General features: G+C 42.7%; 1 protein-coding gene across 1 annotated transcript in view; it reads right to left on the bottom strand.

Annotated features, from left to right (window-relative positions):
• Positions 1-19,102, bottom strand: part of LOC113888456 (multidrug resistance-associated protein 4-like) — a 90,993-nt gene that overhangs the window by 5,394 nt on the left and 66,497 nt on the right. Inside the window, exons 14-18 of the mRNA XM_027535579.1 lie at positions 14,183-14,279; positions 7,443-7,640; positions 5,994-6,134; positions 4,926-4,963; positions 4,162-4,256 (exon numbers count right to left, since the gene is read on the bottom strand). Coding sequence (XP_027391380.1) covers positions 4,162-4,256; positions 4,926-4,963; positions 5,994-6,134; positions 7,443-7,640; positions 14,183-14,279 — 569 coding nt within the window. The remainder of the gene's footprint in view (positions 1-4,161; positions 4,257-4,925; positions 4,964-5,993; positions 6,135-7,442; positions 7,641-14,182; positions 14,280-19,102) is intronic.

The raw sequence follows: 19,102 nt of genomic DNA, 5'->3' as shown, positions 1-19,102 counted from the left end.
GGAAATTTATTTCCATGTAAAGTAGCTTCTTAAGAACCTACTGTATAGCACAAGGAGCTCTACTCAAAGCTCTCTGGTGACCTAGATAGGAAGGAAATCCAAAAAAGAGAGGATATTTATATATAATTGGCTCACTCTGATGTACAGTAGAAACTAACTAAACATTGGAAAGCAACTATACTGTAATAAAAATTACTAAAAATTTAAAATATTTATTTTTATTTATTTATTATTATTTATGTGTTTTGTTTTTTTTTTTTACTTTACAATATTGTATTAGTTTTGCCATACATCAACATGCATCTGCCACGGGTGTACACATGTTCCCAATCCTGAACCAAGTAGCTACTTCTATGCCCAAGTAGCTTTAAAAAGTTTGAAAAGACAATGTTAAGTTGCAAGTGGACAATCTCTTAAATGAATTTCAAGAAACTACAGATTATATTTTGATATGAGATAGTAAATCTAAACAAGTACCTAATCTCTCACTAAGTGCTTGGGGGCTCAGTTCAGAATAAAGCATCAGCCTGCAATGCAGGAGACCTGGGTTCAGTCCTTAGGTTGGCAAGATCCCCTGGAGAATGAAAGGAAAGAGTGAACATCGACATTTTAGGAATAAGCAAACTATAATGGACTGGAATGGGTGAATTTAACTCAGATGACCATCATATCAACTACTGTGGGCAAGAATCCCTTAGAAGAAATGGAGTAGCCATTAGAGTCAACAAAAGAGTCCAAAATGCAGTACTTAGATGCAATCTCAGCAACGACAGAAAGATCTCTGTTCATTTCCAAGGCAAACCACTCAATATCATGGTAATCCAAGTCTATGCCCAAACCAGTAATGCTGAAGAAGCTGAAGTTAAATGGTTCTATGAAGACCTAAAGACCTTTTGGAACTAACACCCAAAAAAGATGTCCTTTTCATTATAGGGGACTGGAATGCAAAAGTAGGAAGTCAAGAAACACCTGGAATAATAGGCAAATTTGGCCTTGGAGTACAGAATAAAGCAGAGCAAAGGCTCATAGAGTTTTCCTAGGAGAATACAGTGATCATAGCAAACACCCTCTTCCAACAACACAAGAAAAGACTCGATACATGGACATCACCAGATGGTCAACCTGAAATAAGATTGATTATATTCTTTGCAGCCAAAGATGGAGAAGCTCTATACAGTCAGCAAAAAGAAGACTGGGAGCTAACTATGGCTCAGATCATGAACTCCTTACTGCCAAATTCAGACTTAAATTGAAGAAAGTAGGGAAAACCAGTAGACCATTCAGATATGACCTAAATCAAATCCCTTACGAATATACAGTGGAAGTGGAAAATAGATTTAAGGGACTAGATCTGATAGACAGAAGGCCTGATGAACTATGGATGGAGGTTTGTGACACTGTACAGGAGACAGGGATCAAGACCATCCCCAAGAAAAAGAAATGCAAAAAAGCAAAATGGCTATCTGAGGAGGCCTTACAAACAGCTGTGCAAAGAAGAGAAGTGAAAAAAAGGAGAAATACCCATTTGAATGCAGAGTTCCAAAGAATAGCAATGAGAGATAACAAAGCCTTCCTCAGTGATCAAAGAAATAGAGGAAAACAATAAAATGGGAAAGACTAGAGATCTCTTCAAAATCAGAGATACCAAGGGAACATTTCATGCAAAGATGGGCTCAATAAAGGACAGAAATGGTAGTGACCTAACAGAAGCAGAAGATATTAAGAAGAGGTGGCAAGAATACACAGAAGAACTGTACAAAAAAGATCTTCACGACCCAGATGATCACGATGGTGTGATCACTCACCTAGAGCCAGACATTCTGGAATGTGAAGTCAAGTGGGCCTTCAGAAGCATCACTACAAACATAGCTAGTGGAGGAGATGGAATTCCAGTTGAGTTATTTCAAATCCTAAAAGATGATGCTATGAAAGTGCTGCACTCAATGTGCCAGCAAATTTGGAAAACTCAGCAGTGGCCACAGGACTGGAAAAGGTCAGTCTTCATTCCAATCACAAAGAAAGCAATGCCAAACACAATTTCACTCATCTCACACACTAGTAAAGTAATGCTCAAATTTCTCCAAGCCAGGCTTTAGCAACACGTGAATTGTGAACTTCCATGTGTTCAAGCTGGTTTAGAAAAGGCAGAGGAACCAGAGATCAAATTGTCAACATCCATTGGATCATCAGAAAAGCAAGATAGTTTCATAAAAATAGCTATTTCTGCTGTACTGACTATGCCAAAGCCTTTGACTGTGTGGATCACAACAAACTGTGGAAAATTCTGAAAGAGATGGAAATACCAGACTGCCTGACCTGCCTTCTTGAGAAACCTGTATGCAGGTCAGGAAGCAACAGTTAGAACTGGACATGGAACAACAGACTGGTTCTAAATACGAAAAGGAGTACATCAAGGCTGTATATTGTCACCCTGCTTATTTAAATTATATGCAGAGTAAATCATGAGAAATGCTGGGCTGGAGGAAGTACAAGCTGGAATCAAGATTGCCAGGAGAACATATCAAAAACCTCAGATATGCAGATGACACCACCCTTATGGCAGAAACTGAAGAAGAATTAAAGAGCATCTTGATGAAAGTAAAAGAGGAGAGTGAAAAAGTTGGCTTAAAGCTCAACATTCAGAAAACTAAGATCATGGCATCCAGACCCATCACTTCATGGAAAACAGATGCAGAAACAGTGGAAACAGTTGCTGACTTTATTTTTGGGGGCTCCAAAATCACTGCAGATGGTGACTGCAGCCATGAAATTAAAAGATGTTTACTTCTTGGAAGGAACATTATGACAAACCTAGACAGCATATTAAAAAGCAGAGACATTACTTTGTCAACAAAGGTCCATCTAGTTAAGGCTATGGTTTTCCATTAGTCATGTGTGAATGTGAGAGTTGGACTATAAAGAAAACTGAGCACTGAAGAATTGATGCTTTTGAACCGTGTTGTTGGAGAAGACTCTTGAGAGTCTCCTGGACTGCAAGGAGATCCAAACAGTCCATCCTAAAGGAGATCACTCCTGAATGTTCATGGAAGGACTATATTGAAGCTGAAACTCCAATACTTTGGCGCACCTTATGCAAAAACTGACTCATTTGAAAAGACCCTGATGCTGGGAAAGATTGAAGGAGGGAGGAAAAGGGGACGACAGAGGATGAGATGGTTGATGGCATGACCCACTCATGGACATGATTTTGGGTAAACTCCTAGAGTTGGTGATGGACAGAGAGGGCTGGCATGCTGCAATCCAGGGCTTGCAAAGAGTCAGACATGCCTGAGGGACTGAACTGAACTGATGACCCAGAAAATCCTCCTATGCGGGTACCCTGAGAATCCATAATTCAAAAGAGACATGAACCCATGTTCATAGCCACACTAGTTATGATAGCCAGGACATGGAAGAAATCTAATGTCCATTAACAGATGAATGGAATAAAGAATATATTTAAAATTTTAGGTGAACATATGCTTTAAATAGTATTTAATGCTATATATATTCTAAACATTCTTGTGAATAGAGAGAGTCATGTTAATATTAGTCTGGAAAGCCAATTGTTAAAATAATCACACAGTTGAGAAGGACATAATACTAATCTCAAGTTAAGAAAGAGAGGGAATCTAATCCCAGACACTGGATTCCCTGCTTAGCTTCTCAAGTAATTAGTGATTAGCCAGTGTGGTGAAGGGAATATTCATACCTGGGAGGCAATAATGCGTTTATTGGGCCCCATGCTGCCAGAGATTTCATCTAAGATCAAAAAAGCCAAGGCTTATTTGGACAGAATTGGAACAACCTGAACCACAGGGTGGGGATCCATGTCTAATCCCGTGCACATCATAAAACAATATCAAGTTAGCTTAAAACAACCCTATTAGAATAAACATTGCAACGTATTTCCAGTGGCTAACTTTTGAATGTGCAATCTGGTTTAACTACCAACATCCAGTACAGAGTAGATTAAGAGTCTTCATTCAACCCCTTTTCTTCTAGTAGGTCTTTAAAATAATTATTCTAATCAATTCTCAGAGTAATGCAACTCAGACAGTTAATCTGTTAAGACATTACGATTACTCTGGAAGCCCTCGTTGCTCACAGACTCATTGTAACTTAAACTCTGATATAATAGAGCAAATGAGTCAACTTTACCTGAATAAACTCTTAAGCACCAGTTCAGAAGGAGCATCACATCTACATCTTCTTTTACAAATGCCCCAGAATACAGGTTAATTTGTAAATTCGCCCTATGGAACAGGGAAGAAAAAATATTATACTATACATAAACATAGAATTTACACAAATGTTAAAAAAAAAAATTACCTCAATTTGAGAAACACGTTTCATGCTGGAAAGTGTTTCCCAGCTCACAAGACCCTCTGTGTGTCTCCCTTTTAAAAATCTGAATGATTATTTTCAGTTCTCAAACTGTCTGTGAAGAGAGACTTAGAAAATGAATTTATGGTGCTGGAGGGGAAGGGATAGTTAGGGAGTTTGTGATGGCCATGCACACACTATATTTAAAATAGATAACCAACAATAACTTATTGTATAGCACATGGAACTCTCTCAATGTTATGTGGCAGCCTGGATAGGAAGGGGACAGTGTAGAACGGATACATGCATATGTATGGCTGAGTATCTTTGCTATTCACCTGAAACCATCACAAAATTGTAAACTGGCTATACTCCAATACAAAACAAAAAGTTCAAAAGCAAAAAAAGAAAACAAATTGTCTATGAAGAAGCTGCTAAAGAGAGGAACGTGGGGAGAGACCACGAGGTGATCACACTCCCACCCGCAAGAAGTTTACTTTTTCTTCGAGAAAATTACTGGTTGGTCGTAAATGGAGGTTAAACAAGCCCAACCCCGGCCCAATTTCTCAGCACTTTGGGTCAGACCAGGAATCACTCACCAGAATGCAAGCCACCAGTCCTGAAGGACGTAGGCAACCTGGAACAGGAAACAGCAATCATTCACACACTGACATTACTGAGCCCTCAAACCACCGCTCACTAGCATGGGGGATAGAAAGGCTCCAGAACACAGAGACGGTCCTTCCGGCTCAGGTCTGCACTAAGCCCCACACCCCAGATGACCATAGGTCAGGGGAGGGCATGATACATTTTAATATCTTTAAAACAGATCCCCTTTTCCCCAGAAGACACTGCTCCCCACAATGTAATGTCAGTCAGTTCAGTCACTCAGTCATGTCTGACTCTTTGCAACCCCATGAACCGCAGCATGCCAGGCCTCCTTATCCATCACCAACTCCCGGAGTTGACCCAAAACTCATGTCCACTAAGTTGGTGATGCCATCTAACCATCTCATCCTCTGTCGTCCCCTTCTCCTCCTGCCTTCAATCTTTCCCAACATCAGGGTCTTTTCAAATGAGTCAGCTCTTTGCTAATGTATTTCAATGCAAATCCAAGTAGACTGAAAGACGGAGTAATAACTTTTGTGGCAGCCTTGTTCAGTCAGGACAGAGGCCTGGAGAGCAATACCTGAGGCTTCCAGGGGAAGGAGAAGAAATTCTGCCTCAAGTCAGCAGGGTCAGCGCCTGCCTGAGCTTCTAGCCTGCAGACCTGCCTTCCTGATTTCAGATTCACCCAGCTAGAATGCACAACCTCAGCTGGTTTTTCAAAATAAATCTCTTAATACACACATCTAAAAATAATTATAAAATACAGTATAGTGAAAGTGAAGTTGCTCAGTCGTGTCCGACTCAACCCACTCCAGTACTCTTGCCTAGAGTACTTGCACCAGGCTCCTCCATCCATGGGATTTTCTAGGCAAGAGTACTGGAGTGGGTTGCCATTTCCTTCTCCAGGGAATCTTCCTGACCCAGGGATTGAACCCAGGTCTCCTGCATTGTAGACAGACACTTTACCATCTGAGCCACCGGGGAAGTCCAAAATACAGTATAAATAGTATGTAATTATCAATCTGAGTGCACAAACCAAAATAAATGCCCTTACGTACCTGAGCTGCGATGTTTACTAGAATAAGGAAGGTGATGAGGGGCCAGCCAGCACCAGCTGTGAAGTAATTCTTATAGGTCTTAAAACCAACTTTTCCTTCCAAATAGTCCTCTAGAGGTAGTGTAACTTGTATATTCTCAGTCTGGAAGGGGAAAATGGCAGTGAGAGATGAAATTTAAATGATGAACTCCAAATTTCAAGAATTCAACAATGGCCTCACTGCAAAGCTGTAGAAAACAGACACATCTCATACACTGGTGAGAGTACAAGATGATCCATCTCCTATGGAGAAGGGTGTGGGAATATCTGGCCAAAACACATAGGTGTTTACCCAGCTATCCCACTACTAGAAATCTATTAGAAATAAGGAAACATCATTTTCACAAGGTTATGCACTGCTGGATGACTTTGCTTAAAGTCAACCATGACTGTCAGCACAAGTACAGCCTACCTGATTCAAGGACAAATGCAGAAGCTTGTTCTAAAATAATGTGTAAAATGATATGGAATTAATGTATCTCTCTAGATGACTTGTATCACTCAATGATGGAAAGTTTAACTGTAGTTGGGGATCAAAATACTAGACAAATGCAATAAACTGAGTTCATACAGTGGGTAAGAGTCATGAAAATCTGGATAGCAGGGGGACTTTTGATCTGAATCTATTTGGTTCTTAAACTTCAGAGAGTGATTCCTGAGTTTAGAAACTGAATAACTAATCTGAATGCTTAACAGAATTATCCAGGCTCCTGGGTTTGGATATTGAGAAATATCTGTGTATGTTTTTAAGGGAGATCTAGTGCATTTCTGTCTGGAGGACTTAAAATGCATTATAGTCACAGGAGGCTAGGATGTCCACAGCTCTATGCTGGCCACTGGGATTCAAGGTGGATAAGATGTGGTTGTTGGTCTTGACTGGTAAGAAAGGTGAAGACGGAAACTAACTCCAAAGTGTCTACCATGTGTCAGGTCCTTTGCACATGTTACCTCTGACAATAGGGCAAAATACTACCATCAGTCACCTGCAGTGCCAGACATTCCAACATATAGGAAAAGAAGCTGATTTAATGTGATCACAGGAGGCCTCATCTAAGGGTGTCTTCACATTAAGCCTCTGGATGCATAAGGGAACCCAGGGGCCACCAGAGCAAGTAGGATGTAACTATGGTAAATTGAAGAGTTCTTATTTCAGTGTGAGCCACAAGCACCCAGAAATTTACAGCAGTGCACCCACTCCTGGTCCCCATAAGATTCTCTAACCTACACCCAAAGGGGAACTCCAAGCAGGCTTGCTCCTTTCCTGTTCTTCTATCCATTCCATGGAATAAGACTTTGGGAACCTTAGGATCTACTTTGGGACAAATAAAGATGTCATGAGCAGAGCAGACTGAAGGTCCATGAGGCCACCAAAAGCAGACAGACTCAGGCATTCTGCAGGATAGAAACTCACATCTTGGTCTTCTGGAACTGCATCTTTTAAGGAGGGTCTGGGAGACGATGGAGACCGATCCAAAGACTCAGAGATCAGAGTAGGAGTTCCCAGAACTGGAGATGATCCAGGCTGCTTATTTCTCTTCTCAAAAAGGGAAAAAATATCTACCCCAGATTTCAGGAACTCAGAGTAAGTCCCCCTTTCCACCGTTTTGTCCTAAAATAAAATTTAAAAAATTGAGAGGAATTAATTTACATTTGATAATATTGTTAGCTGCTCAGTTGTGTCTGACTCGTTTCAACACCATGGACTGTAGCCTGCTAGGCTCCACTGTCCATGGGATTCTCCAGGCAATAATACTGGAGTTGGTTGCCATTCCCTTCTCCAAGGATTTTCCTGACCCAGGGATTGAAGCCGGGTCTCCCACATTGCAGGCAGATTCTTTACCATCTGAGCCACCAGGGAAGCCCTCGATAATATTAAACCAACCGGAATACTAATCAAGAAATTTGCTGCTGCTAAGTCACTTCAGTCATGTCCAACTCTGTGTGACCTCATGGACTGCAGCCTTCCAGGCTCCTCCGTCCATGGGATTTTCCAAGCAAGAGTACTGGAGTGGGGTGCCATTGCCTTCTCTGCAAGAAAAGTTATCTGGTCTTAAATTATTATTTTTGAAGAAAATAAAAGATACCTGGGTCTAGAATTCTTGTTGAGAAATATAGCCAACTCAAACAGAACTGAGCATTCTGTTCTCTGCCAAACCCTGTGTTAAGTGCTGGGGTATTTGAAAGAAATGTGTGCTTGTGGGTTAAAAATGGAGGCTGTTCACATAACTACCATAGGCACTTAGGGAAGCAAGAAGTACAGAAGTTGCTGGGAGGATCAGCACAGTCTCTAGAGACAAGAGAACTCAGAGAAACCTCATGTGACAAGCAAAATTTAAAAAAAATTAAAACCCTGGGGAGAGTATTCCAGAAAAGAAAATTACTGACACAGAGGTGGGCACGAGCACATCTGCATAGGTAACAGTCGCTCATTAAATTTCACTGACCACCTTCACTATCACAGTATCATGTGCCCTGGCTGGGACAGGACATGTAGGAACCAGCCTTGAACAGAGAACCATAAGCTGCATATTCATGGTCCTTACAACTGTCTGGAGGACTTAGAGTGCATTAGAGAGACACAAGGATCAACGAAGTTCCCAAATGAAAATTCAATATTCCATCTGTTAAAATAATTAAACAAAGAGGCCATGAGGTTGGGGTGGCTCTAATGCCTTGACAGTCTGTGCCTGTAAACCAAAACCTAAGCCACAATCAGTGCACACAGATCCAAGACAAAACTTTACACCAACTGACCACAAGCAACCAACCAGGCTTCCCCAATCAGGCAGCTGCTTAAACTACAGCCAATCTAATCATGTTCTTTGAACACGTGTGACACATCATTGCAGTTTCCCTCCCTTATAAAGTCAAAATAATGTGCAGATGTTTCACTATTTCTGACCCTGAAACAAGATTCAGGTGATCATTGAGTGGCAAATAAAACTTTAGGGAAAAAATTCTCAGGATGCAAAACTCATCAAATGAGAGCAGCCCTGGTTAATGCAGGTCAGGTGGAAGAAGATGGCCCAGGACCCTAGCTTGGACCCCTCTCACCCTATGTCCTGAGGTGAGCCACTGGGAGAAACCCAGTGAAGCATCTGGGTACCATCTGATACTGCAGAACTAGAAAATTATGCAGGATATATTGTGTCTTGTTCCACTTGGCAGGAAAAATTCACATACCTCTTTACTAAAATCACTACTCACAACTTCATATCTCTAATATGCACAATGAAATGACTAGAAGTACAAAGACAGAAATTTCACTCAGCAGCCAAGTGCTGACAATTCTGAGGGGACAAGGGGGCAGCCATCTCCCCTCTGCTACAAGAGAGAGACCCGACAATGAGGATGGACTCCAACTCATCCAAGAGTGCCCACCAGTGGACAAACAGTTATTTTGTAAGTACTAAAACTGGGGGCAGTGCCCTCAAAGGAAGCGATAGGGGACTCTAAAACATCTAAGACATTCGTTTCCAAGGCAAACCATTCAATATAACAGTAATCCAAGTCTATGCCTCAACCAATAATGCTGAAGAAGCTGAAGTTTAACAGTTCTATGAAGACCTACAAGACCTTTTAGAACTAACACCCAAAAAAGATGTCCTTTTCATTATAGGGAATTGGAATGCAAAAGTAGGAAGTCAAGAAACACCTGGTGTAACAGGTAAATTTGGCCTTGGAATACTGAATGAAGCAGGGCAAATACTAACTGAGTTTTGCCAAGAAAATGCACTGGTCATAGCAAACGCCCTCTTCCAACAACACAAGAGAAGACTCTACACATGGACATCATCAGATGGTCAACACCAAAATCAGATTTATTATGTTCATTGCACCCAAAGATGGAGAAGCTCTATACAGTCAACAAAAACAAGACTGGGAGCTGACTGTGGCTCAGATCATGAACTCCTTATTACCAAATTCAGACCTAAATTGAAGAAAGTAGGGAAAACCACTAGACCATTCAGGTATGACCTAAATCAAATCCCTTATGATTCTATAGTGGAAGTGAGAAATAGATTTAAGGGCCTAGATCTGATAGATAGAGTGCCTGATGAACTATGGAATGAGGTTCGTGACATTGTACAGGAGACAGGAATCAAGACCATCCCCGTTGAAAAGAAACGCAAAAAAGCAAAATGGCTGTCTGGGGAGGCCTTACAAATAGCTGTGAAAAGAAGAGAAGTGAAAAGTAAAGGAGAAAAGGAAAGATATAAGCATCTGAATGCAGATTTCCAAAGAATAGCAAGAAGAGATAAGAAAGCCTTCCTCAGTGAACAATAAAAAGAAATAGAGGAAAACAACAGAATGGGAAAGACTAGAGATCTCTTCAAGAAAATTAGATATACCAAGGGAACATTTCATGCAAAGATGGGCTCGATAAAGGACAGAAATGGTATGGACATAACAGAAGATATTAAGAAGAGGTGGCAAGAATACACAGAACTGTACAAAAAAGATCTTCATGACCCAGATAATTACGAGGATGTGATCATCGACCTAGAGCCAGACATCCTGGAATGTGAAGTCCAGTGGGCCTTATAAAGATCACTACAAACAAAACTAGTGGAGGTGATGGAATTCCAGTTGAGCTATTTCAAATCCTGAAAGATGATGCCATGAAAGTGCTACACTCAATATGCCAGCAAATTTGGAAAACTCAGCAGTGGCCACAGGACTGGAAAAGGTCAGTTTTCATTCCAATCCCAAAGAAAGGCAATGCCAAAGAATGCTCAAACTACCACATAACTGCACTCATCTCACATGCTAGTAAAGTAATGCTCAAAATTCTCCAAGCCAGGCTTCAGCAATATGTGAACCGTGAATTTCCTCATGTTCAAGCTGATTTTAGAAAAGGCAGAGGAAACAGAGACCAAATTGCCAACATCTGGTGGATCATGGAAAAAGCAAGAGAGTTCCAGAAAAACATCGATTTCCACTTTATTGACTATGCCAAAGCCTTTGACTGTGTGGATCACAATAAACTGTGGAAAATTCTGAAAGAGATGGGAATACCAGACCACATGACCTGCCTCTTGAGAAACCTATATGCAGGTCAGGAAGCAACAGTTAGAACTGGACATGGAACAACAGACTGCTTCCAAATAGGAAAAGGAGTACGTCAAGGCTGTATATTGTCCCCCTGCTTATTTAACTTATATACAGAGTACATCATGAGAAATGCTGGACTGGAAGAAGCATGAGCTGGAATCAAGATTGCTAGGAGAAATATCAATAACCTCAGATATGCAGATGACACCACCCTTATGGCAGAAAGTGAAGAGGAACTCAAAAGCCTCTTGATGAAAGTGAAAGTGGAGAGTGAAAAAGTTGGCTAAAAGCTCAACATTTAGAAAATGAAGATCATGGCATCCGGTCCCATCACTTGATGGGAAATAGATGGGGAAACAGTGGAAACAGTGTCAGACTTCATTTTTCTGGGCTCCAAAATCACTACAAATGGTGACTGTGGCCATGAAATTAAAAGACGCTTACTCCTTGGAAGGAAAGTTATGACCAACCTAGATAGCATATTCAAAATCAGAGACATTACTTTGCCAAAAAAAGTCCATCTAGTCAAGTCTGTGGTTTTTCCTGTGGTCATGTATGGATGTGAGAGCTGGACTGTGAAAAAGGCTGAGTGCTGAAGAATTGATGGTTTTGAACTGTGGTGTTGGAGAAGACTCTTGAGAGTCCCTTGGACTGCAAGGAGATCCAACCAGTCCATTCTGAAGGAGATCAGCCCTGGGATTTCTTTGGAAGGAATGATGCTAAAGCTGAAACTCCAGTACTTTGGCCACTTCATGTGAAGAGTTGACTCATTGGAAAATACTCTGATGCTGGGAGGCATTGCGGACAAGAGGAGAAGGGTTCGACAGAGGAGGAGATGGCTGGATCGCATCACTGACTCGATGGACGTGAGTCTGAGTGAGCTCTGGGAGTTGGTGATAGACAGGGAGGCCTGGCGTGATGCGATTCATGGGGTCCCAAAGAGTCAGACACAACTGAGTGACTGAACTGAACTGAAAACATCTAGGGACTGGTAAGTAGGTTATTCTCCTGCCCACGAATCCTGTGCTCATAACACTGTCAACACTGGGATTTACACACTAGAAGTGCCCCTTTTGTACATGAAATCAACTGCTCTCAAGCTTGAAAAACCTTAGCTCCTCTCCCCATTCCTACAGGAGTGGAGAGGAGTCACATTCCTAGAGGAGACACATGGAACTGCTTCCAGAGCGACAGAGGTTCTGTATTTTAATAATCTTTCTTGGAGCAGAGATTTATTTCATAAGTCAAGTATCTGACCAAGTTCTGTGGAACATTCAGGTGGTAAAGAAAAAGATGCTGAGGACCAGATGTAAATGAGCCAAAAAGTGAAGCATCAAACTACCACCAAGTCTGAAAACTTCTCACTAAACCCCACCTCCCAACTATGCTAGGAGCTGTGGGTTGGATGGTGCTGCCTCCTCAAAAAGATAAGTTCAAACGTGACACGTGTGAACATAACCTTATTTGGAAACAGAGTCTTTCCAGATGTAATCAAGTTAAGATGAGGTCGCACTGGTGCAGGGTGACCCTAAATCCAATATGACTGATGATCTTATGAGAAGAGGCCCAGACACGGGGACAGTGGCCAAGTGGTATCAGAGGCAGAGAACATAGTGCTGCAGTTGGAAGCCAAGGAACACAAGGAAGGCTGGCGAACACCAGAGGCTGGAAGGAAGGATTCTCCCCTGGAGCCTTCAGGGAGAACACAGCCCTGCCAGCACCTGGATTTGGGACCTGTGGCCTCCAGAGCAGGGAGACGATAAACTTCCGCTGTTTTAAGTCACCCAGTTTGCAGTACTTGGTTACAGCAGCTCTAGAAACTGATACTCTAGCCTGAGCCCACACTTCTGTCTTCTCAGCTTTACTAAGACCCGGAATTGCTTCCCTGTCACCCCTCCAGTGACCATTAGAGAAATCTCTCAAATTTGATATCAGACCACATCGCTGTTCTGCTCTGGACCATCCAAGACTTCCATGCCAGTTCTGGTCCCCTGGCCACTGCTCAGAGACCAGCTCCCTCCACATCCCCTGCTCACTCTCCTCAGACACACTTGTCTTCCTGCTGTTCCTCCAACCTGCCAGTTCAGCTCCTTCCTCAGGACTCCCTGCCTCAGACCCCTCCCCTAGGTGACTGTGTGACCCCCATCTTCATGTCACTCAGACCCCATGAGGCACCAGCTCTTTAGAGAGGCTAGGATGTCACTCTCACTCCCTCTTTGTCACATCCATCCCCATAAGAACAGGAGCCCCGTGAAGGCAGAGCCTTGTCCTCCTGCTGCACACACAAGAGACCTGGGCAGGGAGACTAGCAACTGGAGACACCAGCAGAGAGGGCATCTCTGATCCAGGTGCTCGGCTACCCAACCTCACTTCTGGAGTTAATGGAAGATGCTCTTTAGGCAAACTATGTATGAGAATCTCTTGGATACCAACAGATCTTAGAATCTCTAATTTGTAAGTAATACACTTTGACTTAAGTCAAGGAAGAGGAAAATAAAAAGTTCTAAATAAAATTGCATCATTATCCTTAACAAATTTCATTAGAGCAGGGATGATTCAATAATCCTGTGGCTGCACTCTTACACACTTTAGGGTTTATATGGCTTAGAGTGTAATAGTGACACTTCTACAGAGCTTTAGATTCATCCTCCAAGGTGTGAACACCAGCTCTGAAAAGAGGGTGAAAAACTGAGGGAGAAGAGGGTGTTTACCATGCATCCAAGGAAAGTGACCAGAAAGGAGGTCTGTCCTTCAACACTGCTGTTACTGCTGCTGCTGCTGCTGCTAAGTCACTTCAGTTGTATCCGACTCTGTGCGACCCCATAGATGGCAGCCCAAACAGGCTCCGCCATCCCTGGGATTTTCCAGGCAAAAACACTGGAGTGGGTTGCCATTTCCTTCTCCAATGCATGAAAGTGAAAAGTGAAAGTGAAGTCGCTCAGTCGTGTCTGACTCTTTGCGACTCCACAGACTGCAGCCTACTAGGCTCCTCCGTTCATGGGATTTTCCAGGCAAGAGTACTGGAGTGGGGTGCCATTGCCTTCTCCCAACACATCTGAGGGCTAGCAATTCCACAGACTTCTAGAAATTACTTACATCTTTCAATATCAGAATCTGACTTGCCTCTTTCAGGTATTGCAACTGATGAGTGACTAAAATTGTGATCTTCTCCTTCAAGGCCTGACGAACACACCTATAAATGTAAAAGGTACAGAAACCAAAAGCACATTAATGGAGTGCCTCAAACTGAAAACCTATTTTAAAAACAGTGAGACAAAGACCACATAGCAACCACAGATCTTTAGTTTAAATGCCAAATCAATAATAAATAAACATAGTCAATTAATCCAACTAGGTTCTTAAATTTATCAGCAGCAAATTTGAATCTACTGCTACAAAAAATTCTTAAAATCAGTCCAGTGAAGGAGGCACTACCAGCTAAGTCTTTTCCTCTAAAACTCAGCTTAACAATTATTTACATGTTTCATAAAGGAAAACAACTGAGTAATACTGAGATTTCAAAACTTGACTAAACTAAAACACTATTTTATCACTATTTGGGAATGGGAGAAGAGGGAGCCATGTCATTTAAAAATGTGTACATTCTTAGCTTTCTAGGTGATTATTTATAATTAATGATTGTTGGGGGCCAGCGTGAGGCACTCCACCCATGGCAAAGGTTATGAGGAAGGAGGCTCGACATACGCAAAGGCGGGATCAAGCCTCAGGAGTCCCCCTGGAAATCGTCGAGCATCTACCCCCATAACCAGAGCCTGCCTGCTTTACCATTTTGTGCTTCCACCTACACCTCTGACTTTACGGGGGGCTGTCCCCCACCACCTCTTTCAGAGAAGGAGTTAACCTAGAGCTCCAGTTAATAAAAACTCCTGGGTGTGACAAGAGTGTTTTAACCTACAAACTCCTCTGAAGGTTCTCTAGCCTGCCTGACAGGCTTGTCCGGCCACATGTGATTGCTCACAGCCTCCCAACCATGAGAGGCACGAGATGCTTTAAACCTTCTAAAAACAGTTTCCTTAGAAAAGTTAGAAAACTATTAGTATAAGTATAATGGGCTGATTAGAAATTGTATTGGTGAAGGGTTTTTCATTTGTTGAGCCAATGTTTGTTGCTAAGTCTCCATACCCCCTGCCCTTACACACATTAATGAATATACAGAAGAAATAAGTATTAACCTTTGATATTAATCACATTAGACCTTAGGCTAAGTAAATTCTTTCCTTAACTAAAACCCACTACACCCTCACACTATAGGAATGTAACTTTATTTGGGTGGCGTCTGTTTTAAGAATAATCACCCCTGGAGAAATAAGTGTCCTGGTTAACTGACTGCTGTCACAAGGAGAGGGTCATAAATTGTCAGCAGGCCCCCTGGCCAGAAGATGATGTAACACCCCTAAGACCTCTGTATACATTTGTATGAAGCACCTGACTGATAAAAGTCAGGACTGCTGACCCCGTGTGACTTTTGAATAACATCTCAGTGTATAAAAGTAGACCATGGAAAATAAAGAATTGGGATCAGTTTCTCGAAATACTGGTCTCCCCATGTCGCTCTCTCTCTCACTCTGGCTGAGTCTCCATCTGGAGCGCGGAACTCACCATGCTTACTAATTATGCCTGGGCTTCTAAGATCCGACTGGGGAGGCCTCAGTGTCTCCTCTCCTTCGGGAGAATAGAAGGACGCCTGTGGCCTACATAAGTGGTGCAAGCTTCTTGTCTTGAAGTTTTATTGGTCTCCCGCGTAAACCAAGCTACTCAGCCTCTTTTCTCCACTGAATTTTCCTACTGAGCTATCCTCATTCTATTACTCTTTACATCTTTAATTAATATCTAATTGAAGCTATTGTATCCTGATCCTTGCCGACGCCGTCCCCGCTTCGAACTCCCTGGATCAGCTGAGGCTGGACCCCGGCAAATGATGTAAATAGTCACAACAAAAAATTAATCAATTCTTGGTAATCTTTGCCAGAGTGCATTTGTTAGACACTTCTTCCCAAAGAATGTTAGATATAAAATAAATGTCAGCATGGCCTCTGTCACTCTCTACAACAATCCCAGTTCCATCTAGGAAGCAAGTCTTCTTTCATTAGGACTGAACACCTTCCAAACATGAAAGTAAAAGAACAGAATCCAAAAGGCCCAAATCACAGTGGAAATCATCCAGTGGCTCAGAGGACCCATCAGTTCTCTTAGTCAAGACACCCTCAGTCTTCAACCTTAAATTTTTTTCACAGTGAAAAAAACTACTCCTACATTTCAAATGTAGACCCCTAGGGACTCAGCTGTAGTCTCATCCCACAGGGTTCACAACCCCTCCAGGGAAGCAAATGGCTGAGTCTGGGGCCCTGGTGACCACAGGCAGGGCTCCAGGCAGGTACTCTGGGTGCCCCAGCCCCTCACAGAGCAAATCTCAGGAACCTGAGCCACAGCTCAGCCTGTGAGTGAGTCAGATGGAGAGTCTGGAGCCAGCAGACTGCATCTCAGCCCCTCTCACAAAACTGACGTCAGACGAGCAACCCAACCTCAATTTCTTCATCTCAAAACAAGGTCAGTGACAACTCATCCACACATTCTGACAAATCAAACCACCAATCCACTCAGTAAAGGTCAGGCCCCTTCTTCACTCCTCCATAACCACAAGCAGTCATGTGCTTTGGACTCAGGATAGAAAAGTCCTAAGGGGACACTCTGGACACTGGGTCTGTGATCAAAAGCAAGACCCCTGGATGTAGAAACATACACCATTGCTTTGTTAAGTCCAAAAGGATTCATTCTCACCTTTAGACATCCGTCAGCTCAGTGTTCGTAAAAGGTTAACACCTTTTCAATTTAGAACTAAAGTTTTCAAACAGAATTTTTTCTCCTTAATTCATAATTGCCTGCCAATAGTCCCTAAAGGTGGATGTTAATCAAATATGATGGGGGTGTTACGTTCAAGATGAATCAACCCAGAAGTTTTAAGATGTTTTCTTCCTAACATTCCATCACAGATAAGGTAATACAAGTAATTACAATGAAGTGATCAGTTGATGGCTTGGAACTTTTCCTAAATAATGCTTTCATCCAAGTCACTAGAAAAATACACTCTTTTCCAAGTTTTTAAAGATTTCCAAGTCATGCCATAGAAATGATTGAGTCAGCAACCAGTTGAATAACAGTTATTCCTATATAAAGGCTGTGTTAATTCTATGATCCCACATATAATCCTATATAAGGGCTGTATTAAGAGGGGACACATCCCATGGTGAAGGTGATACAAATAAGACAGAGAGAGTCCCCACCTCCATTCATTCAATCAGCAGAGGTTTGTTGAGGAGCCAGGCACTCTCCTAAGTGCTGAGGACCCACCCACAGGTCAAGATAGAAGAGAATACTCTGCACCGTGTAGAGGACACCCTGAACAAGTACAGAAAATGTGCTATTGGGCTGTGACCTGTGCTCTGAAGGAAAAACAAGGGGAGTTGCTGTCTTAGATATGGAGACATGGGAGCCCTGTGACTATCTAGGGAAACAGCATGGAAGAAGGCACAGCAGGTGCAGGGTTCCTGGGACAGAAGATGCTGGGCTGAGGCACCTTCCTGCATTCATAGTTTATAGGTGGCAAGGGGACTCATAAATCATCAAGTGCACCCACTGAGGGTTGTGGGAAGACGAAGGGCAGGGCGCCCCCTGGAGGAGAAGGAGGGAATGGCAGGTCCTTTCTTCCACCTTCCTTCTGTGTCCTGTGCACTGCTCCCTGGCTCTGAACAGAGGGACCAGTGTGTACAGACAGACGGGGGTGAGAAAGGAGCCCCACAGAGCCAGCACAGCTGGATACCGAGTGGGTGTGGGGACGAGCTGGAAAGGCTGATGGGGGCAGAAGAAGCAAGCCTGTTTGAGGACCTGGAGCTGCTTCCTTAATGGGGCAGGGTTGGGGGTGGGGAGTGGGCAGTGTCCATAAAAGGCTGGAACATGTGGTGAGCTGTGTAGACAGCAGTGTGGGAATCTGATTAGGACAAACCCCAAGAGCTGATGATGCAGGAGGCAGGGGTCTGGTGATATGGGGCTGAACCAGGATGGGATCCATGGCTGGACACAGGTGAGACTGCATCAGTTCATGTAAGGCCCCTCACCTTCTGTAGGTACTAGAATCCACCATGTTCACAGCATAAAGTTGTAAAAGTCATGAACCTCAATGACCTTGGATATGAATTCATGACTGAAGGAAACTGTTAACAGTAAGTAGAAGTGTAATTCATTCACTTTTAATGCAAAACCCTCCCCATGACCAAGTTTCCACACAACCACCATATCTCACAGCATATTGTTCCATCTGATTCTCTAACTTGAGAACACTCTCCAGTTGCTGCTGAGTGGTTTCCTAAATTGCTTTCACACTCTCTGCTTTAAATTTCCCAAGAGAGTGTGTGGTTCTGATTATGAACAACAGTCTTAAGCTTGCTTCTATCAAGTATATATCCAAAGTGGTACACCCAAAATATTTGAGAGGATTTTATAAATATCTCCTGTGTTTGAAAAAGAACTCAGGAGAACTTCTGTGATCAGCACACTCTACTTGGCACCAAAATGCCTTGCTCTCCTCTCCCTGTGACATGGATGCTATGACCAACAGAATCTGTTCCTGCATTGATGGAGAACATGTGCAGATGCTCACAAGATGGGGTAACCGCATTTGTGAGTTCAGGGTGGGGTACTTGGAACAAGGAGGCTAAGATACTCATGACGCCAGGAGGGTGGGGGTGAGGAATCCCTGTCACAGCACTAGTGCCTGTCACTGAACTCATGACAAGACACAAGACACTTCTCTAAGGGAAAATTCAAGTCATGAACAGGAGAGGCTGGGAAAGGGGGGGTCAGATCAGAGCTGGAGGCCATGCTATGTGTCATTCACCCTGTTCTCTCCTGTTCTCAAAGATTAAGTGCTACTATGCAGGTTTGTGTGTATGTGTGTTACAATATACCTAACATGAAATTTACCATTTTAATCATATAGCC

This window comes from Bos indicus x Bos taurus, unplaced genomic scaffold (assembly GCF_003369695.1).
Source record: "Bos indicus x Bos taurus breed Angus x Brahman F1 hybrid unplaced genomic scaffold, Bos_hybrid_MaternalHap_v2.0 SuperScaffold_100147, whole genome shotgun sequence".
NCBI classification, from domain to species: Eukaryota; Metazoa; Chordata; class Mammalia; order Artiodactyla; family Bovidae; genus Bos; species Bos indicus x Bos taurus.
Note: the sequence above shows the minus strand (reverse complement) of the source record. Positions and strands in the feature narration are given on the sequence as shown.